The sequence below is a fragment of the Periplaneta americana genome, chromosome 9, assembly GCF_040183065.1.
Source record: "Periplaneta americana isolate PAMFEO1 chromosome 9, P.americana_PAMFEO1_priV1, whole genome shotgun sequence".
NCBI classification, from domain to species: domain Eukaryota; kingdom Metazoa; phylum Arthropoda; class Insecta; order Blattodea; family Blattidae; genus Periplaneta; species Periplaneta americana.
Window position 1 is genome coordinate 159,319,403 of NC_091125.1, and position 22,055 is coordinate 159,341,457.

The window sequence follows — 22,055 nt, forward strand, 5'->3', positions numbered from 1 at the left end:
ACAGAATAAATATGAGAAATGCCTGTTATTATTCGGTTGAGAAGATTTTATCATCCAGTCTGCTCTCCAAAAATCTGAAAGTTAGAATTTATAAAACAGTTATATTACCTGTTGTTCTTTATGGTTGTGAAACTTGGACTCTCACTTTGAGAGAGGAACATAGGTTAAGGGTGTTTGAGACCAAGGTTCTTAGAAAAATATTTGGGGCTAAGAGGGATGAAGTTACAGGAGAATGGAGAAAGTTACACAACATAGAACTGCTCGCATTGTATTCCTCTCCTGACATAATTAGGAACATTCAATCCAGACGTTTGAGATGGGCAGGGCATGTAGCACGTATGGGCGAATCCAGAAATGCATATAGAATGTTAGTTGGGAGGCCGGAGGGAAAAAGAACTTTGGGGAGACCGAGACGTAGATGGGAAGATAATTTTAAAATGGATTTGAGGGAGGTGGGATATGATAGAGACTGGATTAATCTTGCTCAGGATAGGGACTGATGGCGAGCTTATGTGAGGGCGGCAATGAACCTCCGGGTTCCTTAAAAGCCCGTAAGTAAGTAGGAAGTATTTTCTAATCTCTATACCAAATTCCAGCAGAAAATTAATTCAGGATATGTAGAAATTAAATTTTGAATTTTACTAAATTTATGCAAAGCAAAGACGTACATACCCCCTTAACACTAGAAGTCAATAGGCTACCCCACGTGGGATCAGTTGTCACCTCACATTCATTCATAATTCTTGGGGTAGGAAGCAAGTGTAACAAAAGATACGTAAACAAAGAATAACTTTAACTTGAGGGGACCTACGTACATTCGCTGGTGTCTACAAACATAAAACAAGTGAACTTAGAATGTAGATAGCACATTTCTCCACCTACGGCATTCCTTAAAGGAAGTTGACTCTTATTTGTAGCCTTGTTTTGGTGAGAGAATGAGGCGATTGCTGCCTCATTGGTATGCGTTGGCAGACCTTCGGGACATACGACACAGTTATGTTTGAGGCAGCGTTATTTAACAAGGCAGTGCGTGTTATGGTCCGAGATTATGGTATGTATTTTGACTCCACCGTTTCGGTTAAGCGAAGTTCTGTTAAACGGTTTTTTTTTACCTGTTTATTTAACGATGCTGTATCAACTACTGGATTATTTAGCGTCGATGAAATTGGTGGTAGCGAGATGGTATTTGGCGAGATAAGGCCGAGGGTTCGCTATAGATTACCTGACATTCGCATTACGGCTCGGAAAAACCTCGGAATAAACCCAATCAGATAAAAATGGACAACAAGAATTTTGCTCCGACTTAAAACACTGTGTCCCTTATGGTTTGATGTGCGCTGAGTCCGAAAATGCATCTCTTTTCTTCGTATCACGTAAGGTTTTTAAGAGATACTATGATAAGCGCTCCTCCGGGAAACATTTGGCGCAGGTTGGGGGTATAAACCAAAACAAAAGCTAATGCATTTTATGAGTTTATAACCTACTAGTGGCTTGTGCAGCAAATGCTGCTGCAAACTAAGTTCGTTAGACGTTCAAATAAAAATTTTTCAGATTTATTTTCAATTAAGAATACTTGTCTTTTTGATAGTTATTTGTTTCCATAATAATAATAATAATAATAATAATAATAATAATAATAATACTCCCTCTGAATGGATTTTTTTAGGCCAAATACTTTTTCTTGAACCTATCCAACTTCAGTTTTTGAGTCAGGTCATTGTGGATTGTAGGCAAAAGATAAAAAAAATGTCAGGTTTGCTAAGCTTTCGAACAATAGCATTTTCGTATAGCTGCTGCATGTAGAACTTGAGATGTAGAGCGTAAAATCATTTTATCCTGCTAAGAGATCTTGCAGAAATGATCTGGAGACTACAAAATTTTCTAGGCCTCTTATTTTATCAGTAAGTAATACCTTTTTATCTTTTCTTAGGAACTGTAATTTTTGCTCTCTCTCGAGCCACTACTGAAGACAATGACACATATCAATACCTACACTACACCGCCATTAAGTACATGAAAAAGACCCAACCCCACTGGGCTAATAAGTATAAAAATATTTGATTTTTAATAATATTATTATCTTACTTAAGTTTTGTAGTTATATATAGCAGTCACTCAGTAAATTATAGAAATGAAGATCTAAATTAAGATATTCTCTACATTTACTTACATAACCATCAATATAGCATCAATATTATGTACAATTAATGAAAAATAGAGGCATCATGATATTAACTATAATAATATTTAATTTCTAATGGTAATAATGTCATCAAACCACCTCAAGTTTCGTAAATTTGAATATCCAATACACAGCTGTAATCAGAAAATTATACACTGCAGAATCAGTTTTTAATAACAAATTGAATTGAGCTCTAAATATGTCGGCAATCCTGCAGGTCATGGCCTTCGTGTAATAGCCTATTGTTTATTCTAGTGTGTGTTTTGTTCTGAAATTCAATCAAGTCGGCCGTGATTCAGTAAAATTAGTTCTCAAAACTGACGAAAGATGGATTTTGGAAAAAAGGAAAATGATTTAGGAAAATTGACATTTCACTGAAAACTACTACTTTTCCGAAAAACTTTGGGTTCCAAGCTTCAAAATGAGGGGTTATTTATTAAAATCCGTTCAGCCGTTTTCCCGTAATTTCCATTACCAGTTCAAATTATATATATAGATTTCCGGTTTCTTATGGTTGTTGGCATGTTTTTTTTGTACTTCTAATAAATAAACAGATATTGGTCCCTTCTATTAAGTAAATTTCATAACAGTTCAAAGTGAGGTCTATTCAATGAACAAACAAGGGTGCGGTTTTCAGTATTTAAGGAAAACGTTTACCAGTATGAGTGAAGGCAAATTAAAATAGGGCATTTTCATCGGTCCACAAATTCACAAAGTTATGTCTGACTCTTTGTTTGAGGAAAAGCTTTCCGTTACAGAAAGAATGGCATGGCGCGCTTTTAAAGATGTTTGTTCAAATTTCCTTGGAAATTCTAGGGCAGAGAATTACATAGAACTTATTGTGGAAACCATATTAAGTGCATATGACAAAATGGAGTGTAATATGTCTCACAAAATACACTTTTTACATTGTCATTTGGATTTCTTTCTTCCTAACTTTGGAGCGGTAAGCATGGGAAAAGATTTAATCAAGAAATATCTGAAATGAAAAGGCGATATAAAGGAAGATCATCATCCAGCATGCTTGTAGACTATTGTTGGTTCCTTGTAAAATACAGTCCCGGGTCTAGTTATAAACAGAAGTCATCCATAAAATTATTTTAAGCCCAAATTTCGAGATTTTTATCATTATACGCATGAAATATTATTATTGTTGTGTTCTAAACTATGTAACATAATTTTTGTATCCAGTACATATTTTTCAAGTATTATGAGGAATTCTGAATTCCTAGTGTGTTGTAATTTTATCAGTAGCATGAAAAATTAAAAACAAATAAGTTTTGTCATTAAAAAATTAAACTGATTTTCCCCGTAAAATGGTACGTGATGGGGCAATTTGGATTTTAAATTCAGATTCAGGACACACATATTAGTAATATTCACCTATTTTTATTTCGGAGCAAGACAAAAAGTAAAAATTTGTTGTTCAGTGTAATCAGCCCAAGCGGGAATCGAAACCACACCCGAGCGCAACTCGGGCAGGGCATGGTTGCGCCCCACGGTCAGGTGAGATGCAGCAGATAAAAAAGGGTCCCTGTTTTGTGGGCATAGTTGCGCCCCGTTCCCATCACGTAGAGAAAATGGCATGGCATAGTTGCGCCCCGATGAAATAGCCAGAGAAAAAGTCATTACGGGAACTCGAGCCTCGTAATCAACCAACCTTATTGATTTCTTATTCGATTTAATATTCATTATCGAACCGTTAAAATGAACACCATAAAATTGGCAGTAATTTATTAACTGTTTTTCTACTGTTTATGCAGTGATTATCGATAGCCTACCGTTAAAATCAACACCATGAAGTTGGCAGTACTTTATTAACTGACATGTTCAAATGAGTGAGCCGTTGGAATATGGGGCCTTAGCAGTCTTGACATTTTATTAGTGATTTTCACACCGTTTGTGACGTATAGTGAGGTTAATTTAAAATGAATGTTACATTTAGTGAAAAGGGTAAAGAGTTAATAATTCACAATGATTCTAAGTTTCAATTTTCGAAACCCAGTACCATAGGGTTAAAATATCGGTGTACAAACAAAAAATGCAGTTCATTTATTGTGTGTGATCGATAAAAAAAATGTTATTTTAAATAGCAAAATTGATCATATGCTAGACCTACCTGATTTCAATGCAGCTACCACTATAATATTTTAAAGTAATTTATTTATTTTATGACAATCACTTCCATGTGTGCTATGTCCATCGGGGTGCAACTATGCCATATCCATCCTGCTACCTGATTTCTTCGGGGCGCAACTATGCCATGTCCATTGTGCTACCTGATTGCTTCGGGGCGCAACTATGCCATGTCCATTCTGCTACCTGATTTCTTCAGGGCACAACTATGCCATGTCCATTCTGCTACCTGATTTCTTCGGGGCGCAACTATGCCATGTCCATCCTGCTACCTGATTTCTTCGAGGCGCAACTATGCCATGTCCATTCTGCTACCTGATTTCTTCGGGGCGCAACTATGCCATGTCCATTCTGCTACCTGATTTCTTCGGGGCGCAACTATGCCATGTCCATTGTGCTACCTGATTGCTTCGGGGCGCAACTATGCCATGTCCATTCTGCTACCTGATTTCTTCAGGGCACAACTATGCCATGTCCATTCTGCTACCTGATTTCTTCGGGGCGCAACTATGCCATGTCCATCCTGCTACCTGATTTCATCGAGGCGCAACTATGCCATGTCCATTCTGCTACCTGATTACTTCAGGGCACAACTATGCCATGTCCATTCTGCTACCTGATTTCTTCGGGGCGCAACTATGCCAAGTCCATTCTGCTACCTGATTTCTTCGGGGCGCAACTATGCCATGTCCATTGTGCTACCTGATTTCTTCAGGGCACAACTATGCCATGTCCATTCTGCTACCTGATTTCTTCGGGGCGCAAATATGCCATGTCCATTGTGCTACCTGATTTCTTCGGGGCGCAACTATGCCATGTCCATTCTACTACATGATTTCTTCGGGGCGCAACTATGCCATGTCCATTCTGCTACCTGATTTTTTCAGGGCGCAACTAAGCCATGTCCATTCTGCTACCTGATTTCTTCGGGGCGCAACTATGCCATGTCCATTGTGCTACCTGATTTCTTCGGGGCGCAACTATGCCATGTCCATTCTACTACATGATTTCTTCGGGGCGCAACTATGCCATGCCCATTCTGCTACCTGATTTTTTCAGGGCGCAACTAAGCCATGTCCATTCTGCTACCTGATTTCTTCGGGGCGCAACTATGCCATGTCCATTATGCTACCTGATTTCTTAAGGGCGCAACTATGCCATGTCCATTGTGCTACCTGATTTCTTCAGGGCGCAACTATGCCATGTCCATCCTGCTACCTGATTTCTTCAGAGCGCAACTATGCCATGTCCATTCTGCTACATGATTTCTTCGGGGCGCAACTATGCCATACCGGCGCAACTGTGGTTCAGTAAGCAAACGCGCTACCACATGAGCTACGCCGGTGACTAAGCGGTTTTTACTGTACATAAATAACGTACTTCATAAGTAAAATTGAAAGCAGTTGGCTAAACTTTCAACTTAACAAGCTACATCGTTGGAAATATAACGAAGAGGAGGTAACTCGAAGTCAAGACTCAGCTGATCTATGAGACGAATTCAAAGCTCTGACAAATGAAAGCGAGATCGCTTCCGGAGGACCACGTCAGCAGAATATTTGGGAGAGTTTCTCGAAGCTGGCAGTCTTTCCGCATACTCTCGCATATGTGTACTTAGCTTCTAAAGCTGTCGCGATGATTCCGACCAGAGTATTGTTCCCGCTATATTTGTGAGAGAAGGAAAGGGTTATTCTTGGTTCTTAAGATACAATAGAATGGAGGGGGATCAAAAAGGGATGGGGGAGAGGAGGGGAGGATTTGTTCCATCTGAAATTAGCCGTTGGAACGGGCCCAAGCGGGTTGCGTCGGCCGATGAGTCTATAGTTTGTTATTAAGGGAAACCCGGTGCCCACCTTAGCATCACTCACCTAGCTTATAACACACAGTCATAAATGGGCCATGACGGACGTATTTTTGTTCGGTGAATACAGATGGATTAACAAATTAAACAAGCTAAGGAACCGGCTCGATTCATCATTCTGCTGACTAAGAAATATAGTAAACATTTCAAGCCAAAAATATCTTTTCAACTAAATGTTATAGCGAAAGGCAACAATCAGTAACCGACCTTTATAAGAGAGAAATCTGCAATCTTATTCAAGTTTTAAAAGAAGGCTTAATAATAGCTCCTCTCCTAAGGTCCAAGTGATATCTTACCAATCTATAAATCCAGCTAGTCCAGGTTCGAATCCCTAGAGAGAAAAGTGAAATTAATTGCCTCTTCGAAGACTGGGTTTGTAACCCTCGTTACCGCTTGAATTATATTGTTTAAACAGTGGCCCTAAATCATGCTAATTAGGTCTACGACAGCAAAACGTACAGGTTTAAATATTAATTTTCAATGCCGTGATGAGAAAACGCAACAAATAATTGGATTCTTAAAATAGGGCTATAACAATTCTGCGCTCTATCAGAACCCATATAATATGTTGTCACTCGGTTTCGTGAATGAAACTACATTTATGTTGGTATGAATGTTTTATTTGACACTCGGGAGGAAATTAAACGCAGAATAAATATGGGAAATGCCTGTTTATTATTCGGTTGAGAAGCTTTTGTCATCTAGTCTGCTGTCAAAAAATATGAAAGTTAGAATTTATAAAACAGTTATATTACCGGTTGTTTTGTATGGTTGTGAAACTTGGACTCTCACTTTGAGAGAGGAACAGAGATTAAGGGTGTTTGAGAATAAGGTTGTTAGGAAAGTATTTGGGGCTAAGAGGGATGAAGTTACAGGAGAATGGAAAAAGTTACACAACGCAGAGCTGCACGTATTGTATTCTTCACCTGACATAATTAGGAACATTAAATCCAGACGTTTGAGATGGGCAGGGCATGTAGCACGTATGGGCGAATCCAGAAATGCATATAGAGTGTTAGTTGGGAGGCCGGAGGGAAAAAGACCTTTGGGGAGGCCGAGACGTAGATGGGAAGATAATATTAAAATGGATTTGAGGGAGGTGGGATATGATGGTAGGGACTGGATTAATCTTGCTCAGGAAAGGGACCAATGGCGGGCTTATGTGAGGGCGGCAATGAACCTCCGGGTTCTTTAAAAGCCAATATGTAAAAGTAGTAAGTAAATGAATGTTTTATTTCTTTTTCAGTTTAAATTAATGTATAAAGGTTAGTATGGGGAAAACATAATTGTAGTCTTCTTTCCCTTGAAAGAAAACGAAAGCTAATTTTTCAAGGATACTGAAAGTACAAGTATATTTTAACAGATTTTATTGAAGATTCACGAAAGGTTATGGCTATTTTAGCTTTCAGATCTCGCGTAAATTCAATTACATAAACTTAATAGTGGTTTTTTTACAATATTCTTAAACCTCTGATAACATATACTGAACAACTTCTCTGTTAATTATTTCTGCAAGCACCCCAATCTTAGCCCGTTTCTCTTAAAAACAAATGAAAGACTAGATTTTTAACAATTTTAATGAAACTACATTTCATTATATCTTATCGGAGGTAAATGTAGTCATTTTAACCCCTTCGAATGTACCTAATTTCAATGACACCACTTCGTTTTCTGAACTAATTTATCCGAAAATAATATAAAAATATTATGTTCACAAAACTGACATAATTTACACAACACGATGTTAACATTATCAGTACATCTCACGGTTGGTATGTGGATACTTAATTTTAGCATGATTTTCCCTAAAAGGACAGATTGTTCATGATTAGACTTCGTTGAATTGCCACACGCAGCATGCAATCAGGTTGCCGATGTACGGTAGTATAGAGGAGGCGAGCGACGCCCGGTCTCGTAGTATAAGCAGTTCATGTTAAGAGTTGTGACCGGTCCAAATAGATAGAGCAGCTACAACAAATGTATACCTATGTAAGCACTTGTTTTTGCATTACTGTGGTTGGAATAGTCAAAGTTTAACATTTGTTCAGTGCAGACAAGAATTCAATCAAACATACTACAATGAGAGTGTTGCTGTTCCAAACAATTACTCCTGGAATAACCTTACCCCCGCAGTCAGTCTTGACCCGTTGGGGAACGTGGTTGAATTCTGTTAATTATTATCCAGAACATTACGGAAAAATAATGGAGGTAACTGATGCATTGGATAGCACAGACAGTTCCGCTGTTACAGCTATTGAAAGATATTGTCATTGATTCTAATTTTAAAATCGTGTCCAAAAGCATCATCCTGTTAGAATCGTCTAAACTACAATTCTCAGAATATCTTAATATAGTGGATAAAGAGTATCATAAACCGTTATCCAAAATAATAATTCACTAATTTCAGAAAAAGTGAAATGTAAGTTGAGAAACATTATTGCTAAAAATTCTGCCTATTCACAACTTCGTATTATAAATTATGTACCATCAGGTCACGACAAGACGTCTGAAGTAATGACTTCCCGTTCTTAAGAATTGCACGTATTACATCGTGTGATGTTGATCTACAAATTCCCAATATACAAACTGTTTAAGTGAGGTTACTTTGCAGTCGGTCAAAATGTACGTAACTCTTCACTGCAATGCACATATTCAAGAATGATGTATCTTACATTAAATTTTAAGAGTTAATATATCTCACTATAAAATAATATTGTATTTACATGTTTAGACATTTCCTACTTCAATGATCATTCATTATATTTCTTGAATGCAGGATACAGGTTTTATTGTAACCGCAGTATACTGCTCAGTGTTTACATCAGAGACATAATGAATGCGTTGCACGCCCCCTCCTCATAGTCTATACTGCGTGCACAGTAAACCTTCGAATCTCGTGGCAATTCCACGAAGTCTATTCATGATTGTAATAATGTTACCAAAATCAAGTTTTACTACAGACCTCTACTTTGAAACAATGATTGTGATTATTTTAATCTTTTAATTTAAGTGTTATCAGCTTTATAAAGTTATTTTCTGACCTACTCTTACCCTAATATATTTTGAAATATGTTCTCAAAATTACTCAGACTACAGTAAGCAGTAAATTAAATTAAATCGATCATTCAGGGTTCACGTGTGGGCATTCTGATTTGTAGCTGGATTTCCTTAAAATCATGGAAACAAGAATTTAACTTTTAAATCTTACTAAAACAAAATTCAAATAAATTTACTGAAGTTTTTCGAAAGACTTTCACATTTGAAAGATGTTTATGGCTATTTAACTTTCTGACTTGAAATAATGTCACTGACACCAACTTTATAAAGCTATTCTCTAAGCTACTTTGTCTGAAAATAATCTTAAAAAGCCGTGTATTTCATGTAAACGGCTCAAAGCTATTTCTAATGTTTGGTGTCGGGTATGTGATACAAAAGGCACGAGTAATGTTATTTTGGATTAATTTCAGAGCAGTACAGATCCGCTCCGTGCCCAACTAAACCCTGATTGTATCTGTGACCACTGGGGTCAGTGGCGTATCCAGCAGGGGGACCATAGTGGAGGCCATGGGGTCAATGTCACTCCCCACAAGCCTAAAAGACAGAGAAAGAGAAATGATGGGATTAAGAGAAATGGATGCGGAAAGAAGGTTGCTGCATGGGTGCCCCCTCTGCTATGCAACCCCGGATACGCCTCTGACTGGACCCCCTTATTGGTAAGGGTCTTCCTCTGTCACTATCATGTCAGTGTGATTCTGCTTGCTGCTGATCTGGTAGAATCTTCTATGAAGAAAAGAGCATATGGTGCAGTACAAAATTTTATAGACAAGATAATTAAAAAAAATATGATAAATTTACAATACATGTAGGCAGATAACAAAAGTAATAAGAAAGAAAATAAAATTCAAAATTTTGTATCATTATGAAATTTTTAAAGTAAAACAAGCTGTACTTTTGTCACAAATAAATTAAGTTTTCTTCTAAGAGCATTTTCTCAAGAATCATTTCACAAAAACATTATCATCCTTTAATGCGTAAGCGAGTGCCAAGTTTGAACTGTCAGGAAAGCGACACAATACAGACTAAAAAAAGTTGAATAGAAGCCTTGAAGAATGGATTTTTTTACTTCGTCATATCTTCCACAGCAATAATAAAGTTCATTCAGAATTCTATAAATTTGTATTTTTTCCGGAAGTTAAAGATGGATGCAGCTTGGTGCTGATTACATCATCTCTATGTAATGTCGAGGTCTAGAAAGAATAGGAGCTCTACCTCCCTGTTTTCTTTATCCCTTAATGACTTTTATAACAGTAGGTTAATCACAATATAATAATAGGAAATTCATCTCGGTAAAGATCAAACTATCCCTTAAATAAAGTTTTTGTTCAGAAACAGCAGGAATGTGGAGTTCAAATTTTTATGAGAAATTAATGTGGATTTATTAATTGTTTGTTACAAAACAGGAATAATTAAGGAAGTTACTATCATTGCTAATATGAAGTAATTACTTTTAACTTCACAATCATCATCATCGCCATCATAAATCATCACGAATTTAAGCCACTGATTGACCTGTTTGGGGCTCCGAACATTTTCGAACCTATACTGACCAATTGCTATTATCTTCTACTTACTGTGTAATGTTAGATTCTAGTGCTTATGTAATTGATGGATGTCTGGCAAATCATGCACGGCTATTGTGCATGAAACATGTAAGCAACTTCATTAATCACCTTCTTTTTCCATCACAGTATCACACAATGCAGAAGGAGCATTAGTATTCAATGCTGTGGGATAGAAGTAGTGAAGCATGATATGCAATGTACAATGAAAGTGGCCTCTATGTACAATGTTTTAGTTTAACATTCTCAAAAGCGAACAATGTCAATCCAACATGTATTTGCTCATCTTGTTCCAAAAGGAACACCATCTATCTTAATACTACTTACAGACATGCAGTTACTAGTAATTTGATCCAAAATTATACAGGGTGTCTCGAAAATATACCGACAAATTAACTGTGATAGTGGTCACAGTGTAAAGAAATATGCCAGTGAAAACCATACAAGTTATTATTCTGTAAATTTGTTAAAGCCCAGTCTCAACAATGAAATTTGACAATGTCTGAAAGACTGAAAGAAGGGAAATAATATGTATTATTTGTAGAAAGGATATTACCGATGTTTTGTTTCTTATCTTTCAAATGATTTCCACTTTTTTAATACTAGTAGATGAAATATGCAAACTCAATCTAACTCAAGATTGATTAGGCAGTGTAGGAAACCTGTTCTCTGATTCAAGTTGGAAGTTCAACAGTCCGATGCCAGGGAGTATACAAATGATGTACACTTGCGTGGTCACAAATCATGTTTATTTGATATTTGAGTTAGAAGATTGAACCCTTTTGCTTTTTTTTTTTTTTTTTTTTTTTTTAATGAACATTCCACAAAATTTTGTCGGTTTATTTCTGAGACACCCTGTATTAAAATGTACATAGCCAAAACAGTGATGTAGGAAAAGTCCTAAGATAAAAGTAAATATGTTGGTCTATAGCTATGTATACAGGATATAAATTATATATTCTGTCAAAACAGGCTTAAACATATGGTATAGTTCTGTTCACTGAACAATAAAGTTTTGTTTGCTCAGGAAATATAGTTTTTGCAAGCACGAGAACACGTGAAAATAAATAAGAGTGCAAGGTTTAGAAACTCGCGGGATGTGAACCAATGGCCAACAAGTCCGGTAGCATTTAAGCAGTTCATATCAGTGATCAGCGGTGTGATTCGATGGCAGATATTGAGGTCGTTCACGGATTTTCTGTTTACGGGCTTTGTAACATCTAAATTAATTTGTGGAGAGGCGAAATATGTCAAATGAATAACACTTCAGTTCTATTAAGATCGGCTTCCTGTAAACTCAAATTTTTTTGTTGTTTGCCCAAGATTAGGATGAAAAGATGAATTACATCACCGTACAAAAATGATATGCTGTTGCATTAAAATGAATGTGCAAGACAAAAAATAACTTTTATTTATTTGTGTTCAGTGGACGAGCTTACACCTTGTATAATTTGGGCAGTTCATATAATTTCAACTCTGCATAAAATAGGATAACAGACTGTATATTAACTTCATAAATATTGTCATAAAATAGTTTTAGAAAAAGAGAGAAGTAAGAAAGAATTATTTCTGTTAAACGCGGGACCAATCAATACATATTTAAAAATGGGTTTCAAACTGGACTTCAATTTCTGATGAGATATAAAGTAGCTTACATTATTTTGAAGGTTGGATCTACTTTCGCCTTCAAAAGAATTGTTAATACTATCCCTGTCCCCACAAAAAGTAAGATGCTTAATTTTAAGTAACATTACAATTTTCAGATAAAATTCTGTAGGGGAATGGTTATAAAATAAGTAATTTAGAATTAATAATTTTGCATTTCATGTACTAATTATCGATAACTAGATATGCCTGAAATAGTAATAGGCCTATTGTATCAGATAATTTGAAATTAACTTTAAAAAATGTATAGTTTATACTTATATTGAACTATTTTGCTGTAACAGTTTTTTGCAGTACAAAAATATCTGGATGCTCCGAAATGGAAATTACAGTAACGAACATCTCAAGGTGAAGTTAATGCTTAAAAGATCTGGCATTAAGTTTCATAGAACTGTAGAAACTTTTAACGTATGGCGAGAATTACTATTAGTCTATGCTAGAGAGGTTCAGAAAAAGACTTTGGTGTACAATAAAGCATGAAACCTAAACAAAATCATCCCCGCTGTTGCCTTCGAGTGCACACTGTGCTTGCTATACGGTCCGAGGTTCGCAGGTTCGAACCCAACCGCGATATTTATCATCCTATAAAATAAAATAAAAGCCTGGTGTTTCCTTCATAAACTAAAAGTAGGCCTACTATTCCAGAATGATAGAACTTTAGGTAAAATTTACAAACAATTTATTTCCCAAAAAGCTACCTATCTTGCATATGGATGTACTTGTAGAACTCTTGAGGTTTCAGAGTGTAGGCACGATGATATTGAGTTCGATTGATTTTAAAGAGAATAGAAATATTGTATCATTGCTTCTTTCGGAACGTATTAAAGTTAAGGTTTCGTTGTCACCAAATATTTAACTTTCGTAACACAAGCCAGTCTCTAAAAGAGAGGATTCCAAACAAAATTTACCGCTTATTTTTACCCAATAAATATTCTGCCTTGCAGACAGAGTGAAATGCTCAGAGCAGAAATGGTATAACTCTCATGAAAATGGACTTGGCATATTTTTTAGCAAGAATATCCATATTTTTCAATGCAACAAGGAAATACGTATACATATTATCACAAAACTCAAATGTCAGCACTTTATTGGTTTACTGAATATTCTCTTGACGTATTCACTTTTAATGATACTCATTTTTCACTGCAGCATCACAGTCTACTATATACAGTCACGAAGCTTGAGTTTTGAGGGTGCCAGAAACAATAGGCTGTGACGGTACTATTTTGCATTGCCTGTAATGAGGCGATATTAGCGATCCTAGTGGTGAGCAACTATCTAATGTTTGCATATTTACTACGTATTGAGCTTCGCGACTGTATATACTAGACTGTGACAGTATCCCAGATATAGCGACCCTATTTTGTTCTGAGTCCCTCAGTTATCTGTAAATCTCGGATATTTCAGACTTCAGAGATCTATGGTGGTAAAACCTAATATTATATCCAATGTATTGAAGATTTATATAGAATATAAAAAAAAATTGAAAGAGAAAAATTATGTGTACAATAATATCGATCGTTCAGTTCAAAAGTGCGACAACTCAATACCATTTTTTAGTTATTTATACTACTGAAAACCCCTTTCGGAGCTTTTTCCGAATCAATATTGAGATAGGGGAGAGTCGGGTAGTATCGGACATCGGGTAATATCGGGCAGTGAGTTTCTTTCATCTACCACACGATGATAGTACCTGATTGACATGGTTACGTTTCTGTGATGTCGCATAGAGAAACGTAACCATGTCATTCAGGTACTACCATATGGTGGTAGATGAAAGAAACGCACTGTCCAATATTACCCGATGTCCGATAATACCCGACTCTCCCCTAAGTCATATTTACAACCAAAAAGAAAAAAAAAACGAAATAAACTGCTTTAGAAGTAATTATAACTATGGACTTTATTAATTCATTATTAGTAAATTTCGAAATGTATTAATAATGAACTGGAAGATTGTGATGTATTCGTCCTGAATACTGACTCATTTCTAATTATCGTGGTTATGAACCAGAAATCTGTTCCTTTCTAGGTGATTTATTTGAAACTTTCAACTGAAGATATCTCAAAACTTGTTTTTTTGAGTTGTCGCACTTTTGAACCAGACGATCGATATATCAAGAAATTTATTGCTTACGCCAAATGCCCAATCCAAAATGGAAAACGTAAAAATATTTTTGTCTTTACTTGTCATTTAAACGATCCTCGTTACATAACATGATTTTTACCTAAGTGTTTTTTCTTTCACAGGGCAACATGAAGCAACATATGTTGACACACAAGATCAGAGACATGCCATCTCATCTCTTCGAAACAAATAAACCACCCCCTCCACCGGTCAGCACCCCAACTGACGAGAGTAGCAATCATGACGAAATTCGCTCTCAACCGCCTATGGAGTCACCACTAAAACCAGCTGATCTTGGAGTCAAAAGATCACCACCCGAGGGTGAAGCAGTCCTACCAATCCCCAAGCGGCAACCAGGTACGATTTATAAACTACCCCGTTTGTGTGATTTTTTCCCCTGCTAATATATATAACCGCTATCTGGCTTCCAAGAAAAGAAATTTGGTGGAAAATTATCAATGGTGCAAATAAATTAATTTTTCACCAGATTCGGCAATATTTAACAGGGCTTCTTTACTTTTAACCAAGAGACTAAAACATTCACTTTCATTAATCCAACCGAACAGTCGTCTTTATCTTCTGATCAGACTTTTCTGGACTCACCAGCCTGACAGAGAATTTGTTTATGTAGAAATGCAGTGTGTTCATGTTCAATAGAGATCTGGCAGCATTGCCAATACAACAGAAACATTTAAAACGCGTCTTATGTACAGCTGCCAGCACAAAACACGTAATTTCTTGGCCTTTGCAAGAAGGTGCTGCATAATGTGTAATTCGTGATCAACAACAACATTATTCTCACACGACCACACAAATTATGCATTCCAATACGTGCGTGAAGATTTTCTTACAATTTCATTATTACTATTATTCCAAGAACATAAGTCCCACTATCTTCTACAATTCTAAACCACTATTTATATTTCAAAGCAGGTTTCAATAGCCTGTTTCGTTCTCAGATATCCTTCCATCTAGTTCTTCAGCGTCCATGTGGTGTATATTCTATTTTTTTTTTTTCGTTGATCTGGTTGGATTCGTATGTCTTACGTAGGCCTATTCCGCCTTATTAAACTAATAATAATGAATTTCTTGTTCTAAATTAAGAATTTGTCATTCTTCATATATGGCTGACACTGTTTGTAAAGATACAGCCTAAAATATGTCACACAAATTATGGATTCCAATACGCGCGTGAAGATTTTCTTACAATTTCATTATTACTATTATTCCAAGAACCTAAGTCCCACTGTCTTCTACAATTCTAAATCACTATTTATATTTCAAAGCAGGTTTTAATAGCCTGTTTCGTTCTCAGATACCCTTCCATCTAGTTCTTCAGCGTCCATGTGGTTTATATTCTTTTTTTTTCCATTGATCTGGTTGGATTCATATGTCGTACGTATACCCATCAATTAAACTAACAGTAATGAATTTCTTGTTCTAAATTAAGAATTTGTCATTCTTCATATATGGCTGACACTGTTTGTAAAGATACAGCCTAAAATATGTCACACAAATTATGCATTCCAATACGTGTGTGAAGATTTTCTTACAATTTCATTATTACTATTATTCCAAGAACATAAGTCCCACTATCTTCTACAATTCTAAACCACTATTTATATTTTAAAGCAGGTTTTAATAGCCTGTTTCGTTCTCAGATATCCTTCCATCTAGTTCTTCAGCGTCCATGTGGTTTATATTCTATTTTCTTTTTCGTTGATCTGGTTGGATTCATATGTCGTACGTATTCCGCTCAATTAAACTAACAGTAATGAATTTCTTGTTCTAAATTAAGAATTTGTCATTCTTCATATATGACTGACACTGTTTGTAAAGATACAGCCTAAAATATGTCACACAAATTATGCATTCCAATACGCGCGTGAAGATTTTCTTACAATTTCATTATTACTATTATTCCAAGAACATAAGTCCCAATATCTTCTACAATTCTAAATCACTATTTATATTTCAAAGCAGGTTTTAATAGCCTGTTTCGTTCTCAGATACCCTTCCATCTAGTTCTTCAGCGTCCATGTGGTTTATATTCTTTTTTTTTCCGTTGATTTGGTTGGATTCATATGTAGTACGTATACCCATCAATTAAACTAACAGTAATGAATTTCTTGTTCTAAATTAAGAATTTGTCATTCTTCATGTACAGCTGACACTGTTTGTAAAGATACAGCCTAATGTAATGTCACACAAATTATGCATTCCAATACGTGCGTGAAGATTTTCTTACAATTTCATTATTACTATTATTCCAAGAACATAAGTCCCACTATCTTCTACAATTCTAAACCACTATTTATATTTCAAAGCAGGTTCTAATAGTCTGTTTCGTTCTCAGATACTCTTCCATCTAGTTCTTCAGCGTCCATGTGATTTATATTCTATTTTTTTTTTTCGTTGATCTGATTGAATTCATATATCGTACGTATTCCGCCCAATTAAACTAACAGTAATGAATTTCTTGTTCTAAATTAAGAATTTGCCATTCTTCATGTATGGCTGACACTGTTTGTAAAGATACAGCCTAATACAGGGACATCATTTTATTTTTACTAACATTTCTAATATTAACCTTGCTATACCTTTGGATCAACGATTAAGAACCGGAAACACCGTTTGCTACCCCCTTCCACGATTTGAGTTCGATGATACTGGAGTAAAATACAAACAAATCACTTTACTAGGTATAGGAGGGAAGAAAAGTAGTTCATCCATTTACGTAAACTAGGAAATATCGCGATTTTGAGTTTGATAATTTTCATTAGGTTTTGTTTAATCAAAATACAATACAGTAATAACAATGAGTGTTCTTTCTTACGAACTGAGTTGTCCATGCAGACATATTCATTATGCAGTGTATATTATACTGTCTACAGCACATTAGCGTACACTACTGTATAAAGAATGAAGTTAAATTGAAAAACATAATGTGGATATTTAAACACATTTTTGAAAATGGTGGCCGTTCATTTCGATACAGGCTTCAGTTCTAATGTGCAAATTATCGCATTATAGACTATTGTACGTAATTCCAATTACCAGTTTCGTCCTTCGTACTAGTAACTCATGTTGAAATAATTCTGTACCTACTCTATAAAAGAGTACCTTACGTACTGTAAATTCAATCTTCACTTCTGCCCGAGCCGAAAAGATAAAATTACTCAGACATGCGCTATCTACTGTCCGTCCAAGTGGTTACGTCGCAGAGTCGTAGAAAGGGAGGAAATCACTTGACAGTTAATTACTTAACGATGCCCTTTTATTTAAGTTATTTTAAACAATTGTATGGGTATAATATTACGTAGACGTCAAATTCCTAACAGAAATTAATGTTCTCAGAAAAGAGCTAAGACAGCCCAGCCACTAGCATTTACAGAGAGGCGAATAGAAGCAGATGGGGGAAACCGGGATGCGACGTAGGCAAATGGAAAATGATGCAATATTGAAAGCTCTTTCGTCACTGGAAAACGCGAACATATTTTTGGAACGTACTATTACTATGACCGTAAGGCTACTATGACTGTATATGCAGTCTTGGATCTGTGTGGAGGACGGTTGAACTTCATTAGTAAAAGGAGTGGGAGTGAAGTACATTAAAAAACTCAGGTACAATAAAAATGTAAGTAAAAATAAAATGATGTCCCTGTATATGTCTTAAAGACGCATATATTCCGATACTATGCCTTTTCTTTTCATGTTCTATTTCAGATTCAATTTTTCACAAGTATAGGCACCACCAATAACTTGTAAAATTTTAACATAGTATTCTTTCTGGTCTATTCTTTAAAGATCTTTGAATCGTACCAAATATTTGTTGAAACTTGTATAATTTCTGTTCTAGGTCTCATTATGTATATTACGCCTGTAAGGAGATAAAACAGGCAAATTGTGTATGCAGTATATTAGCAACATTAAAACCAGTCTTCTCTTCTTCCTTCTAGTCTATAGTTTAATAACTGTTTTGAAATTATATTTCTACCTTCAAAATTCGCTTTCCAGTTTGTCTAATATTGACACTGTCCATTGTTTGCTCGGTCTACTTAGGTCTGTATTTTAGGAGCTGTTTTGGAATTACATTTTCTTCCTTCAAATCAACGTGGGCTTTTGTTTTATACTGTTCCGTTACTTCACAGTTTTAAAACGTGCAGTTTCTACAAGGTGTAACAGAATAACTATTCCTAATTTTCTGATGTGATAGAGGGCATGAAATTAAACATTTTTTCATAATAAAGTAATATCTGGAAATACTTCGTTTTCAAGTTATAGTGGTGTAAAGAAAAAAATGAAAGAATCTCAACTTGGAAAGTTACTTTATTTATTTTCTATGGTTACACAGCAACTTTCTCTTTTATCCAATACTAAATATCAAGAAAACAGTATTGACAAACTATTGGTGTTCAAAATTGGACTGTCATTGTTGACAGACAAACTATAACGCCGCATGATTGAACGACGAATCCTTCGAAATATTTGTGGTCGGTTACGAAGATCGTCAAAAGCAAAAATAATTCTAGCAACTAATAGGCGTTTCATAAACAACTGATTTAATATGATCCCAAACACAAAAATCAACTGAAGTCATATCTGGGGAACGTGCTGGCCAAACAACTGGACCTGCTCTCCCAATCCAACGATTCGGAAAATGTACATTTAAATAATTTCGACAATTTAAGCCGAAACGTACGAGTGCACCGTCGTGTTGAAAGATCATGTTTCTCCGAATATTATTCGGGACATGTTCAAGTAGTTCCGGAATCATTTCCGCAAGAAAAATACCACGAACATGTTCATTCAATCGCGTAGGTATAAGATACGGCCCGACTAGACAGTTATCAACAAATCCAATCCAAATATTTACAGAAAACTTCCATTGATTGCGGAAATTCTCCACAGCTTTAGGATTCGTGTCGCTCACAGACGCTATTTTGTGACATACAACAACAAACTAACTTCAATTATTATTTCCATGGTAACAATAACAGCTGAAACATAAATGCAGCCAAAACAAAATTAATGGTTCACTGAACTTGTAAACATTTATATGGTTAAGTACTCTTTGTTCCTAGTGGCAGCTCACGAATAGTGAGAAGATTTCTAAATTTTTTGTGAGTGATGAGCTTTTTTTTTTATACGAACCATTTCCGGAAACTACTTTATTAAGGAAAAATGTTTATTTTCATGTCCTGTATCACATCAGAAGATTAGAAATAGTTATTCTGTTACACCCTGTATAATATGATATTTTTTCTGTATTTTTCTTTATGTACTTTCAATCAGCGATGTACATATGTATATCAGCTACTATCTCACTGCCGCTATTTCAGTGGTTTTTTTTTTCGTAAAAAACTATAATTGAGAGCAATGTAGTAGCAATGGAATGGTCAAAGCTTTAGAAAATATCAAGAGAGTTTCTTTTACTGCATTCTCAATGTTTCTTTTTAACATCTTCATGTATTACATTATACAGTACACTGTTCAATAATCTTTTCATCTTTCACAGTTTTGTCTCTTATTCAATAGGGTATTCTAAAAGGTGAAACTTTCCTTTCTTAATTAAAAAGACTTCTAAATTATATTTTTGCTTATTTCTCGCAATTTTAAAATGGTTTCCCGCAGTCATCACTTACGTCATACCAATAGTAGGACCCAACTCTGAGGTGTGTAGGTTCCTGACAACGTTTCAAAATTTTTTGTAAAATCTTTTAATAGTTACATGGAAAAAAACAGATTTAAGTTAAATTCTGAGTATCTGACTGAAGAAAAATCAACCTTTCTGTCGTCTACTGCAGAGAGTAAAGACTCTATCCTTAAATTAGAGTACTTTTGATAAAATTTACTGGCTCCCCTTCCTTAGTTCAAAGCCAGAGCTCAGTCTTTTGATTTCATGAAATCTGTTTCTATCCTCGAGGTGGACAATATCTTAGGATGAGAGTTTTTCTCAAGTTCTCTCTTTCCCTCAGCTTTACAAACTTAATTCCACCAACAGCCCTTTTTAGCCCTCTCTTTCCCTAACTTCGTCTCATTTTATATTGTTAACATGACACAGGGTGTCCCACACAGAGCTGGCCACCCACATGGAACTTTCTCTCTGTAATGATTTTCAAATATGACTGCCTAGGGCGAGTCTTACAGCTTGTCTGGCGTTAGTTTTTCAACTTGGTGATTGCAAGGTTGCCCAGATGAAACTTTCTTTGTAATGATTTTCAAGTATGGTTGCCTAGGGTAAGGACTGAAGCTTATCTAGTGTTAGTTTTCAACCTGATGATTGCTAGGTTGTTCTGGAGACGTCAAATTCATCATCTCATCATTTTCCTTCATGAGGTCAGTAAGTACAATAGGTTCCTGTGTAAGAGGACTTCGTTTTTACTGAAACTATTTACTGCATAATATATTAGCAATTTCTGGCCAAATCAAAATTCAACTTAGCGCCACAATTATCCTATCATTTGGAGGTAATAAATTCTGAATTAGGTACCCTCATTTCAACATCAGAAGATTTTAATGGATCATATCTGGAGATATTAGCAATAAAAAAGACTCCAATTTTCTTTGTGTATACTTCATAAAAGTAAGTAATAGAAGCATTTTCTTGCATCTCAATTTTTAGTATGTGTCCGGTCATTGAAGTCCAGAAAAGTTTTTGGAAGATAATATTGAAAAATTCTTCATTTACTTTGCTTTTTTGTACATCCTACCTCATCCTTTTTCAGTAGATTGAATAAGTATACATAACAACCACAGAGAGAGAAAGACTCTACATAATGCTTGATCTGAAGGAGTGTTGTGTGTGTGTTTGCAGGCTTGCCAAAGCACTTGTGCCATGTTTGCAATAAGAACTTCTCGTCCTCGTCGGCACTGCAGATACACATGCGCACCCATACGGGGGACAAGCCTTTCAGATGCACAATCTGTCAAAAAGCATTCACCACTAAGGGCAACCTTAAGGTAACTATCTCCAATCACACTCACGAGTGTGAAGAAGTGCATTTCTGATCTGCCCTGGGTGCTATAGGGTGGGAACCTTGAGATCAATCTTAGCAGAATAGCCATGTCAAATCACAAATTAAATTAATGTTCCTCTACACATCCAAAAAAAATTGTAAAAATTTTTTACAAGTATGCCTTTCTGAATACCATTCCCACTTCTAGGATCCGGAAAACTGATCACAACCAAACCGGATTTATCACACATTAAACAATGTTCACGACAGTGACTCGTCACATATTAAACATTGGTCATGCTAGTGACTCGTCACACATTAAACATTGGTCACGATAGTGACTCGTCACACATTAAACATTGGTCACGATAGTGACTCGTCACACATTAAATATTGGTCACGCTAGTGACTCGTCACACATTAAACATTGGTCACAATGACTCGTCACATATTAAACATTGGTCACGCTACACGCTAGTGACTCGTCACATATTAAACATTGGTCACG

At 35.8% G+C, this 22,055-nt stretch overlaps 1 protein-coding gene across 7 annotated transcripts in view; it reads left to right on the forward strand.

Moving 5' to 3' along the window:
- The window catches only part of LOC138706662 (homeotic protein spalt-major-like), a 769,782-nt gene that overhangs the window by 723,172 nt on the left and 24,555 nt on the right, over window positions 1-22,055 (forward strand). For 3 of the 7 annotated variants that reach the window (XM_069836208.1, XM_069836210.1, XM_069836209.1), the window contains exons 5-7: window positions 9,644-9,889; window positions 14,711-14,945; window positions 21,406-21,551. In XM_069836208.1, the coding sequence (XP_069692309.1) occupies window positions 9,644-9,889; window positions 14,711-14,945; window positions 21,406-21,551 (627 nt within the window). The remainder of the gene's footprint in view (window positions 1-9,643; window positions 9,890-14,710; window positions 14,946-21,405; window positions 21,552-22,055) is intronic. The other 4 variants (XM_069836211.1, XM_069836213.1, XM_069836215.1 and 1 more) reach the window with 2 other exon arrangements.